Source organism: Xiphophorus maculatus, chromosome 19, assembly GCF_002775205.1.
Source record: "Xiphophorus maculatus strain JP 163 A chromosome 19, X_maculatus-5.0-male, whole genome shotgun sequence".
Lineage (NCBI taxonomy): Eukaryota > Metazoa > Chordata > Actinopteri > Cyprinodontiformes > Poeciliidae > Xiphophorus > Xiphophorus maculatus.
The window spans coordinates 26,336,905-26,349,600 of NC_036461.1; the positions used below are offsets into that span (position 1 = coordinate 26,336,905).

At 42.5% G+C, this 12,696-nt stretch overlaps 2 protein-coding genes across 5 annotated transcripts in view; one reads left to right on the top strand and one right to left on the bottom strand.

Moving 5' to 3' along the window:
* elmsan1 (ELM2 and Myb/SANT domain containing 1) overlaps positions 1 to 7,846 on the bottom strand; it is a 30,895-nt gene extending 23,049 nt beyond the window's left edge. The window contains exons 1-2 of one of the 3 annotated variants that reach the window (XM_023352595.1): positions 2,853 to 3,468; positions 1,099 to 1,266 (exon numbers count right to left, since the gene is read on the bottom strand). The gene's annotated coding sequence lies outside the window, so the exon portion shown is untranslated. Of the gene's footprint in view, positions 1 to 1,098; positions 1,267 to 2,852; positions 3,469 to 7,536 lie in introns of those variants that run through there. The other 2 variants (XM_023352594.1, XM_023352593.1) reach the window with 2 other exon arrangements.
* Positions 7,847 to 9,019: 1,173 nt separating this feature from the next.
* ptgr2 (prostaglandin reductase 2) lies at positions 9,020 to 12,662 on the top strand. 2 transcript variants are annotated; one of them, XM_023352924.1, is made up of 9 exons: positions 9,020 to 9,252; positions 9,342 to 9,401; positions 9,510 to 9,628; positions 9,713 to 9,904; positions 10,491 to 10,661; positions 11,276 to 11,485; positions 11,567 to 11,776; positions 11,858 to 11,897; positions 11,978 to 12,662. In XM_023352924.1, the coding sequence occupies exons 2-9, from the start codon at positions 9,365 to 9,367 to the stop codon at positions 12,061 to 12,063; spliced, it is 1,065 nt and encodes a 354-aa protein (XP_023208692.1). In that variant the 5' UTR covers positions 9,020 to 9,252; positions 9,342 to 9,364; the 3' UTR covers positions 12,064 to 12,662. The 2 variants fall into 2 exon arrangements, with proteins under 2 accessions (XP_023208692.1, XP_005799356.1); XM_005799299.2 differs by having other exon boundaries at positions 9,020 to 9,401.
* The last annotated feature ends 34 nt before the right edge of the window (positions 12,663 to 12,696 follow it).

A 12,696-nucleotide genomic window follows, 5' to 3' on the forward strand; every position in this document is an offset into this window, starting at 1 on the left:
TGGCTGTGTCAGAAGCGCCTACCCATTTGTAAGGCGCTTCTGAAGGACACCGATCACATAAGGAATTGTGATCACTGAATTGCTCACAGTATCTGCATTTAATCATATTATCATTTGAATTAAGATGTATTGATACTTTCATTAAACAAACAGGAGAAAAAAAAAATTGTAATACTAACAATGCAAGTGTCCGAAAATACGGACACTTGCGGGGGTTTTGGATGTGATAAATGTCCACCCCTAGTGCAAAAGTGTGAAGTAGAAGAAACAATGGTTTATTGAAATCTAAAAAAGGAGGGTGTACATTTGTATTCATTCACCTGCGATCCAGTACTAAAACTTAAAAAACATTTACAAATTATTTCTTTTAGAAGTAAGTAATTAGTAAATGAAGTCCACATATCTGTTATTTAAACTGACAAATCTTCAGTATCTTAGTGCATCAGGTAGACCGCATCATACAGGTGAGCTAAAGTTAAAGTCAGCATAACAACAATAATTTGACGCTCTTCAAATATGACATCTGTAACAGGGTGGCAGAAAGAAAGCGGCAGGCCAACAGTGAGACACGGTGGCAGCATCATGCTCAGGTGAAGCCTTGCTGGTCATGGGAAGATCAATAAAGCTAAATACATAACAATCCAGGCAAAAATAACATTTAAGTGGAGGTTAACCTTCCAGGAGGTCAATGACCCAAAATAGCTAAATCTACAACGGAGTGCAGCTCAACTTCAGATTAAAACATGTCCACGTGTTACACTGGCTCAGTCAAAGATCAGGCCCAAATCTATTGTTAAAACTTGAAAAAAAATAAAAATAAATCATACAAGTTCTCCCTCTAATGTGAGAGAGCTAGAGAAAGAGCAAAATGTGCAAAGCTGCACATATACCTGCAGCTGTAACTGCAGTTATAGGTGGTTCTACTGACCCAGAAAGGCAGACTACAAATGCATACCACCGTTTTCAGATTAACTTTGGGAAAAATTGTGAAAACCGTGCATCGTTACAGTCCCGCATTAATATGGTTTGACTAGCAGAAACAAAAGGAAAGCAGATGGCAGATACAGTTTAATCAATAGTTACCAAAAGTGTCATTACCAGTTATCACCGCACTGTGTTCATGTTGAGCTGTTTCGCACAAACACTCAGAGGCGAAGTTCATCATCGACTGGCACACTTGGAGCTCCAACGCCCTTATCAAACTCCTAACAGCTTTGTGAGACGCGCAGCAGAAGAGAAAGCGCTCGTTTTCCCGCCAAGGCAAAGCTGAATGTGATAGAAAAAAAAAGTGTTTTCTTTCTCTCTCTCTTTTTTTTTTTTTTTTTTACAACAGTGTGACTCAGAGGTGAAAATAAAAAGGGAGACTGTGCCCTTTGAACTACGGCTGCAGCCTCAAATAGGAAGGGCAGCAGAAAGTGAGCACACATGAGTCACAGTGCAGCGATCTATGCAAAGACAGTGGGGAGAGGGGCGGGGAGGACGGAAAAGTCAAAAAGTCCTTGCAGGCGTCTGTGTAACTTACAGCACATCTTGACAATTACCGTGGCAACACGGGCCGATAGTATATTACATAATAGCCGGGTTTTGGAGCAGATTCTGGCACGGTACAGTGTGTCAAATTATAATTGTTCCATCTGTGCGCAAAGTAGAAACCGATCAGTGCTGAAGTCAATAATCTAAAGACGAGAGAGAGAGAAAGCATACAGACTACTTTCTGAATTATGCTAATCTGTCAGAATTGATAGCATGGTTGCACAAATGAATCCTGAAATCTAAAAATAATAAAAATAAAGCACTTCATAGCACTTAGGAAGTGGCTGACAATAGTCACCCTTTACTCCGGTGCCCTGGAGAAAGCCTTAAAATAGACATCTGCAGCTGTTCAGATCCTGCACTGGCTGAAGGGGGGGGAGGCACTGACAGAGGAAAGCCAAAGACCACGCTGTGTGGCCAACAAACAGCATGTGTGCAGCAGCCATGTGATGGCACTGACATGCTGTCAAACCCTTGAATGCATCCTCCCTTGGAGAAGGTGCTCGTCGTCAATAGCTCTATTTATTCTTGCAGAACCTGCTGATTACAGGGTAGCGGCGCGGGTCATTAAGCAAGCAGCACACTCCATCTGAGGTGAAGGATCACCATGACGCATCACAAGCGCAGCCCTTACACAAGCCGAGGCTTTAGCACATAACGCGGCAAATTGGCTTAAAAGAAATGTCAAGTGCCCTAATCCATCGCCATTTGCTAATTTAAAACTACCAGCGCGGCCTGCGAAGGAAGGAGCTCAGGACGATCCCTCCGCGCCACCGCCGCCGCTTTCCGTTCCCCCCACATCACTTTCCGAGGCCAGCCAGCCAGCCAGCCAGCTCAGCGCTATTTACGAGAAGCCCTTTGTTGCAGAAAACGGATTATCCAGTCACTAAAGCCGTGTCCCGCTGCAGCAAACTGACCCGACAACGCTCGCCAGTTCGACAAAAAGAGAGGAGAAAAATAAAAGAAGAGAAAAAGAAACAAGCGTGGCAGCGGAAGAGATAACCACTGATCGATTCAAGTTGTCAAAAGGTTAACGCGTCACGTTTCTTCCTGCGCATTATCCTGGCGGTTCGCCTTGTTTTTTGTTTTGTTTTGTATTTACGGAGCTGCCACAGGAATCAACCCCGACGGCGGTTCGAAGCGCGCGCGCCCCAGTCCGAGGTAAACAAAACTTTGTCAGCGAGCTGCGGTCACAGCAACATGCAGCGTCAACCACAACATCTACGTCTGCCACAACAACAACAACACCAGCAGCAGCAGCAGCGCCACAGTCATCGACTTTTACGGCCTCTACGGAAGATCTCCCCCTTGGTACTTACTGCGAGGAGCTGCTCAGCCGCGCTGGGTAGCTCTCTCGTGCGGCCAGCAGCAGCGGCGGCGGCGGCGGCGGCAGCAGCAGGCCCGCGATGATGACTGCACACATCCCCGAGGTTGACTCACGCTACGCTGCTGACCTCACGCATTTGGACTTCTCCCCCCCCCCCCGCCGCCCCCCCTTTCCCTTCCCTTCGGTGCCCCCAGCTAAGAAGAAGAAAACAAGTGAGGAGGGATGGGAGGGAGGTGAGGGGGCGGAGGGGGATTTTGACGTGGGAGCGTAAACACAAACGTGCTAATGCGCAAGAACAGAAGCGCAATGCAGCCGCTGTTTGTTGCACATTATTGCACTGTGAATGCACGAAAAGGCTTTAAAAAAAAAAAAGAAGAAGAAGAAGGAGGACGCGGCCTGCTGCTGCCGCGCATCGACTGCGCTTCTCTGGCTGTCTAGTGATTGCCACCTCCTCTCTGCCCGCCGCCTGCTCCGTGGCCCCGCCCACTTCCCTGCCCATAAAAGGCTCTTCCTCTGACACGCGAAGGCGCTGTAATTTACGGAGCAAGATCCCTCTCGGTCCATGCGGGAAATTCCAACACACGAGGGAGGACCGCGGGGATGAAGGAGGGGCGTGGAGGGGGAAGGGGGGGAGACGCACCCGGTTACACCGGAATTCATCTTTGCTTTCACGAACTTTCTCTATTTTGCTCGTTGACAAACTCTCGGAATGCCTGCGCGGTGCAGGTAATCCCTATTACATCCGCCTGGGGGATGTGGGAGGATGAAAACAGTCTTGTTTATTTTATATTAAGGCTACTCCTAATACTTTCAGCATGAGTTCACCTTCTTGTTTTCCTCAGAATTGTCCCAGAAGAGGAAAATTAATCAGATTTCAGATAAGAAAACATTCTGAAGGCATGGGAAACGTCGGTGGTATTCGCAAATAAACAAAAGTGGCAATTACTCGGAAGTTATGGCAAATGAGACTAAGCAAACCATTTTTTCTGCTTTAACTTAAAAAAAAAAACAAAAACAAAAAAACACAGCTGACATAAAGAGGGAGAAGCGATGGGCCGGTGTGACATTCTCATTATCTCTATGTATAGACAGAAATTAATACTAGGATGTGCAGCATGACCTAACTTGATTTTGTTTTTTCTAAGAAAGACAAGCAGTGATTATTTCAGCAGGTAGTAAAAATACTATAAACACATTGATCTTTGCTACAGATGAACTGATCAATCGGCTCTGCTCGGTAACCAGCAATCGGAATATTCTTTCCGATTTATTCTAATTCTTATTTGACCAGTTCTGGTCAAGTTGGAATTAGCGGGAAAGATAAAACAGCAACAACAACAACAACAAAAAGACCTGGAAATCGGCGAATCTTTAAATATTACAGCTCTACGATATCCCCAGCAACCGCCGTTTTGGTTATGATGCACAAAACTAAAACAAAAACCAACAAATGCATAACCATTATCACCATTATTAGCTGGTTAATGAGTCAGCCTATCTGATCGAGTTGGCCCTCCTGAAGTCGTCTGCAGTTTTAAAAACGGTTTTATCCATAAAACCGTCACTTGTCTGCCACGTAACCAAAATGACTTTGATGTAACATAACGTAAACAAAATGTGAATTGTAGAGACCGAAATCATTTGCAGTTTTCACCGAGGCATTACGCCGCCTCGATATCTTTTTAGCAGGTTTGAGGACTGCAACGCACAGGGTTACAGCAGGCTTTGTGCGGAGGTGAAGGAGGATCCCTTATCTAAAGATGCTGAGGTCACTGGCAGTACAAACGGCAGCCATTTCTCCAACAGAAAACCACTGCAAACAGCCCTCATTGTGTGCTCTGCACACACACGAGCCAGGATAACCATAGCACTGTTTTCTGAAGAGCTCGCAGCTTGTACATGTTCTGTCGGCTTTAATGCACTGTATATGCGTCTGATTAATAGCACAGGGTTTAAAATAGAAGACCTGCAATCTGCAATAAGTGTCACTGTACTGGTCTGTTAGCCACCTCTATAATTAGAAAGTTTGTGTTCAGGAACTCCAGAGGAAGTACTATTGGGCCTTAGGGTAAAAAAAGAAAAAAAAAAAAAAGATTCAAAAGGAATAGGAGAATCAGATTTATTATGAGAACAACTTCTTCAATCTTAGTAATTTTTCCGGAGCATTACAAATTATTACACTACAGCTCAGCTCAGGCTCTTAGAAATCATACAAACTGTCAGAATGCGAGGGGAATCCCCGTTGACTGCGAAGACGCTCTACAGCTGGTTGTTGCTCATTTACAGAAAAAGGCAGCATGGGAATATTCATCGAGTGCAAGGCTATAGGTCTGGACTTTTTAAGCTTCTTCACATGCATATAATTAGTCTGTGCATCACCTTCTAAAACCTTCCGGACCCTCGCAATGAGCAACACCGTGCACAGAATGTGCTCATCAAATGAATTCCTTGCAAAATTACCCTCGGAAATGACAAAATGAAAGAAAATATATCTGTGTAATGTACAAATATTATAAATAAAAACGTTTGAAGCCTTTCATCTAGGCATGTTTTAGGATATGAATGCTGGCAGTGAATTTTATTTCACTGCGGTCGTGAGAATGTCTTGTTTTGTGTTGCAGGCCATCACTGAGAATGCAGTTTCTTCTGTAATCTAGTGGTCTGTAATCTCAAACAATCACACAATATAACCCTGCCCCTCACAAAGCAAGCTAATCAAATATGGTCCGCTGGAACTAGATTATCTGGAAGGGGACAAGTGACAGATCATCTCCACAGGCTCTTGTCAAAGAGAACTTGCACCACAAATGTCTTCTATATTTAATTAGTACCACTCAGCTGCCCACGAATATCTGAAATCCACGAACAATTGAGACCCCGTATTAAAAATGAAACACTCAAAACTGCCTATTTTAATAGTGCCAACGCCAAATATATCTGAATATGCATTAATACTCACCGTGGTAATTGTCTAAGCACTACTCCAGAAGCTAATATGTACGATGTTTCTTCTCGCCACCAATCGGCGCCTTCAGAAATGGCGCTTCTGGATTGGCTACTTTGACAACCACAGCCAACAGCTTGTCAATCAGCACTGTGCCAAGGTGTTTCAGCTTCCTAGGCTGTGTATTCTTTCAGATATTTTAGATATGCTGTATGAAATCTGCCAATTTTCCTCGACTTATTGGAGCCATGTTCCACAGAAAAAGTCGTCAACTCTATGTCACTCTTGAATAAATGATCCTTTCTAAATATAGACTTTACATATCAAAATTGTATTCTAAAGAAGCTGTAGTCGACCAAAACAAACTAGTCCAGGTTTGGCAAGGCTGGACAATACAGTGAATTTGTCATTTCAGCGAAGCAATTTAAAGTGCTTTACATGATATTTAAATCCAGTTATAGTGATGTGAATAAAACAAAAACCGGCAACAAAAAAAACAAAACAAAAAAACAACAAGACGTGCTGTAGTGGCGTAGGGGATAGCGCGAACCACATTTGGAGGCCTTGAGTCCTCGACGCGGCCGTCGCGGGTTCGATTCCTGGACCCGGTGATATTTTCCGCATGTCTTCCCCCCTCTCCTGTCAGCCTACTGTCCTATAAGGGACACTAGAGCCCACAAAAGACCCCCTGGATGGGAGAAAAAAAAAATCATAAAAAAAATTTTATTTTTGAATTTTTAAAAATGAATTAAAAGTCTGTTTGGCATATAATAATACAGTCGACGTTTGGTCGACACAGACTGCTAAACAGAGATGATCAAAGACTCCAGATTACTTGGAAAAATGGTAAAGTACCCCACTGCACAGACATATTTATCTGCACAACATATTATCTGGGCATAAAAATTAAGCAATTGATTACTCAATTGCTATATATTTTTTTTTACTTTTATTTTTTTGGAACGTCAGTGCCACCACATGGCGGAAGATTGCCCTGGGTGGGAAGCCATGAACACCCATAAAAAAAATAAAATAAACACTGCTGACACAGAATTCATGGTAACAGTGGAAATGACAAAGCACGAAACAGAAATCTGCAAGATAGCAATGTGCTGGTGTAATTTCTGACTCTCAAAAAAAAAAAACCAAAACAAGCAAAGATTTAATAATAATTGCAGATGCAACTGAAAATTAATGCCTTTACATCTAATGACACTGCTGCATTGGAAACTGTGGTAGGGGTGCAGCAATTTGATCATTTAAAATATAGCTATTTACTGTATTTGTTTAGATAAATGTCTTTGGAAAGACAAACATATTTGACGTCTGTGGCTTTCTGTTGGCGTCAAAAACTAAAACTGCGAAAACAGCTCAAGAGAATGTTCTCTTTTCTTTCCTGACCTGACATTTAGAAACCTTTAATCAAGAAATGAGAAATCAAATTACCTTTAAATGGGGTGAAATATTCCTTGCACTTGTACTCGGCAGGTGGCTTTGTTTCCTTTTTAAAGCCCTGCAGATTTTAATTCGCTTAAAAGTTATTTATTCAGACTCCAGCTGTGAAAGCCACTCCTGGCACTCCGGGGGGGCATTTTGAGTTGTGTCACAGAGGGGATTTCTGATCAGTTTTGTCGGGTAACACCCGACAAAACCAGCAATATGAATCCTATAAAACAACATCTACCACTTGCTGCCATGCACCCAGAATTGCCTTTCAGTAAAGCTTACTTACTTTATCCTCTGGTCCTCCATGGCATTCGAGCCTTCATCTCGCAGTCTTTGAGGTTGCCTTCCTGCAGATTCTTCCACAAGGCGTCACATCCCAGCCCCACACTGACCCAATTTAGCTTTTTTTGCTAGCCCTCAACGCGGGACGGCATGGACGTTTAGAACTTTTTTTTTTTTTTTTAAGTATGCGATAGCAACAAAACGTGTAATTAAATCCACGTCTTCATCTGTTCAGAAGCTGCAGAGCTGATGAAACCCAACCAGATAACCTCATTACGAGGGCGCATACCGTTTCTATTTGCCTCACGGTTTCCTTAACGGCTCAACGGCGCGTCAAGGCGTACTAGTAACAAGATAGTAAGCAGCTTCTGTCAAATAATGTCGCACTTTAACGTCAAACGTGAATTAAATTTTGCCGTCTCATATAGCTCTATATATTTTTCAAAATAGATTTTTTTAGTGGTATTAGTTGTTACTCTATTTAAAATATATATATATTCATATTACATCTCGGACGGAAGGTCTACAAATGAGAAGCTTAACGAAAACGGAAGCTGGCAGCAGGGAATCATCTTTGTTTTGTTCTCAACTACACTTTCCCAGCAGTTGGTGCGCATCATTTGTCAACCGGCCAGTCTTTTGTAGCAGGCGGAGCTTACTCCATGTGACTATAACTGAGTTGTGTGGATATACACAGATAAAAGTATCGTCTTGAACAATGAACAGAGGAAATAAATCTACGGAATTGGGTTAAACACCAGGTTTACCAGGATATAATCTCTAGACCTTTATATGTCATCATTTATAATCAGTTGATGACGTACTGAGCTGAAATTGCTGTGAAGGGTGGATTTCGTTCATACAGGCTGTGTTGGCCCCGTCTTTCCATGGAAACGTAGCACGGTGCGTGCGCCATTTTATGAGTGGCACCTTCGCCTTAGAAAATAATACAAGCGCGCTTAAAAACTTCATTTTCATAATTAAAGAAACACTAACGTTTACAGTCAAATACTTAAGCGTAATTATAAACACAATAATTTTATATCAATAATTGTGTTTGCCAAGACAAACATCCTCAATATGTGAATAAGACAGAATAACTGTGAAATTTGCTTCCAAAATAGTTTAATAAACTATTTATTTGGCTCTAGAAATTATAATAAACCACTAAACAATTTTGGAATTGTAGCTTTAGCTAAGACATAAAAAAAATTGTTTCTCTCTTCTCTTTTGTCAACAATTATTACTAAAAAAGTGGATGTGAAAACCACAAATCATGTTTTCCAAATGTTGATGAATTTAACAATACAAATGTCAAGTCAACCTTGTTTAGGAATAAGGGAAGACTGTAACTCGATATTCAAACTATTGCAGCATCTGAACACTGCTATACTATATATATATATATATATATATATATATATAGGCAAGAATAGTCTTAATGTAGCCAGTAATACACCATAAATGGACCTGCACCAGTTTTTCCTCCCAGTCCCAAACTAAGCATGCCAATCACAATATGGCTGCCACGCTGACGTACGATCCGGATATGATAATACTCCCAACCTAAAAGGAAAAGTCCCCCTCCGCACTCTGCTCCGTGGTCATTTCTACCCGGGTCATCCTCCGGCTGCCTGTGACGGAATGCGCCTTGTTTCCTCACTGTTTTGCTAACCTTCGAACAAACATCGACTCGCCCCTGAAAGTACAACAAAGACTTGTGAGAGTTTTTCTGCACAAGCAGCTATTTTTTTTAAAATGTGCAGCTATAAACACTCTTTCTTACACCGTTGTCACATTGGTTGTCAGGTCAGGTCACCCGAGCAACAAACATGCAAGTGCAGCGAGTCGTTCTTAACTCTCGGCCAGGTACGTTATACAGAACCAGCGACCTTATTAAGAGTTTTGCATGCATGTTGCAAACTTTTTAAGTTTGCAACATGCATGAAAACGAGAGCTTCGCATTCGCACGTGCAGGCAACAACGGGGAGCCAAGTCCGGAAAATTTCCGCCTGGAACAGATACATTTAACATCCGACCTGGAAGATGGACAAGTCCTCGTTCGGACGCTTTACCTGTCAGTCGACCCTTACATGGTAACGAAGTAAGGCATAAATATGCATTATTAATAACCTTTAGCCACTGGTCCATAGGTTGGTCTATATGTGTGCTTCTTTCAGCGCTGCAGAATGAATGAAGACACCGGTGCTGGTTACCTGGCTTCGTGGAAGCTGTCTGAATGCGTGGACGGTGGCGGTGTTGGCGTGGTTGAAAGCAGCCGCTGCAGCGCTCTCACCGAGGGAGACGTTGTCACTTCATTCAACTGGCCGTGGCAGACCCATGCAGTGATGATGGGAGGTGGCCTTCAGATGGTACGGCACATTATCCACAAGTTGTTGTTGTTTTTTTTCCAGCTGGCATCATTTGTTTTTGTTATGAAGATTTGATTCCATCTTGGGTTGCATGTGCAAAAAGCTGTATGTGACAGTGCCTTTCAGAAGCGATTAACCAAGGATCTCTTTATATTTCTAAGGATTATCTGTGGTAGACCTACACAATGCAAAATGTAATTTTGAAGAGGGAGGCAAATAACGCCAAAAAGAAATGACAAAACAAGCAAAAGCACTTGAAAAATGCTCATTTGCAATAAGTCAACTTGAGTTGATCTTTGTAGAGTTCTGGGGATGTCCACCGGCTTCGTGTTTAACCAGGGGAAGGGGATATCGCGTTTTAGTTTGTTGCTGTGACGGTAAAAAGGGTTTGATTTCTGCTCTTGTCAAACCTGTCTAAAAATACAAGCCAGTGTGGGTTTTTTTTTTACTTTTATTTGAAAAAAAAACCCCGAAATCATCCATCAGCTTCCTTCCTCTTCAAAATTAGCCACTACATTGCGTCAGTCTACCCACAAAATTCATTTGTACAAGACACTGTTCATGAGGATCCCATACCTTTTTACAGGTTGATCCACAGATGGTTGATGGCCATCTTTCCTACTTTTTGGGAGCAGTTGGTATGACGGGACTCACCGCGCTGTTAGGGGTCAGGGAGAAGGGCCACGTGACCAAAGGGGCCAATCAGACGATGGTGGTCAGCGGTGCAGCCGGCGCCTGTGGCTCCCTAGCTGGACAGGTACACACACGAACCTTTAGATTTTGGGTCCACTAAGGCTTCGACTCATCTGGTTACTTGAGATGTTCACATAGCAGAGTAGGAAGTAAACAGTTTTCACGACAAAACTTCACTATAAAGTATACAAACAATTTATACTTTTAAAAGCCTTTGTCTGCACCATCAAAAATGTAACAAGGAGCAGTTTTTTTTTTTTTTTTTTTTAGCTTCGCTCTGTACTAATTCTTTAAAGAAGAAAGAAAATTACAATGACACACCTTTTGCTATTCAGTTATTAGTCTGTTATTAACTTGTCGATGTTTGAATTATTTTTTTTAACCTGCAGATTCATCCTTTAGTACAAATGACCAGGTGCTCACTTAAGCAATGCTGTTATTGCTGTTGTACAAGTAGTTAAATGAAAAATCTGCAGAATGTGTCGATTTTGAAAAAAAATCAGATTAATCGTCAGAATATGTTATTACTAAAACAATTGTCAGTTGCAGCACTAAGTAAGATATTAGCCTTTCACATTCTTTGCACTGATGTACAATACAGACCAAAAGTTTGGACACACTTTCTCATTGAATTCAATGAGAAGGTGTGTCCAAACTTTTGGTCTGTATATCTCCCAGATCGGCCGGCTGGACGGATGTGCGAAGGTGGTTGGGATTTGCGGTTCAGACGAGAAGTGCAAAGCTTTGGTGGAAGACCTGGGCTTCTCCGCAGCCATCAACTATCGCAGCGGCGACGTCTCGGCACGGCTCAAGGAGACCTGTCCCGCCGGCATCGACGTCTACTTCGACAACGTCGGCGGCGCCACCAGCGACGCCGTCATAGAGCAGGTAAGGCGTGTGCATCTTTTAACGCCAGCCGCGCCTCACGGCCTTCACCGAGCGCGTCGCCTTCCGCCTCTTCGCCCGCAGATGAACAAAGGAGGACACGTGATCCTCTGCGGGCAGATCTCGCAGTACAACAAGGATGTGCCGTATCCTCCCCCTCTGAGCGACAAGACGCAAGAAATCCTGCAAAGTCGGAACATCACCCGGGAGAGATTCATGGTGCTCAGCTACATGAGTAAAGCGGAAGCTGCCCTCTCTGAGCTCAGCCAGTTAGTAAAATCAGCTCAAATCAAGGTACGAAAGACGACATGTCCGTCGGAATGTGCTCCCTCCTCCTTGGTTGACGCGTGGCGTTATTTTGCTTCCTCTTTGCAGGTGTTGGAAACGGTGGTGAACGGTATAGAAAACATGGGAGGTACGCAAGTAAAAATATATTCAGCCCTGATTTTTAGTTGGACTTTCAACATTTTTTTTTTCTCTCTCTTTTTCTTGCAGTTGCTTTTTGCTCCATGATGAAAGGCGGAAACGTCGGAAAGCAAATAGTAAAAATACCCGACCGAGGAAAGATTCCAGCTAGATAGAGCTTTTAATCCACGTCCAATGTTGCCTTCTATCGCCTGCATTACTGTAACACAAACCTACTGAACTCTTGTACGTTTGCAACAAGAAATCCAGTGAGAAAATATTTTTTAACTCTTATTTCCTAACTGTATCCTTAAAACATGAAACACAATGCAATTTCTGAGCCTGGGCGTAACCTGGAGCCAATAAACAAACGTGGGTCAAATCAGTGAGAACCCACTAACTATTGTGAACTCTTCTTAGTGTTCAGAGTGGAAAAATGTTTAGAATGCATCACATTTCAATAAAAATAATAATAAAAATTTAAATTGCACTAACCTTCCAACCTAATCACAAGAAAAGTAGAGCTAAAAAACTATTGGAGATTCAATACAATTATTGCATGTGAAACTGCTGAAATCAGCATTCATATGATTTTACATGCAATAACCGTATTAGACATTTTGCGGAAGGCTCAAAGAGCCACTTCTGGCTCCCATTGGATCCCTTGATCTTGAGAAATTGTGCAAAAAGAAATAGTTAAAGCACTATGAAACCAAAATAGTGATCTTTGTGCTCCGTTAAAAGGCAACTACCATTTAGATTCTTTAAAGGCACTGGTCCTACATATTGATCCATCAATTACGTGCCTC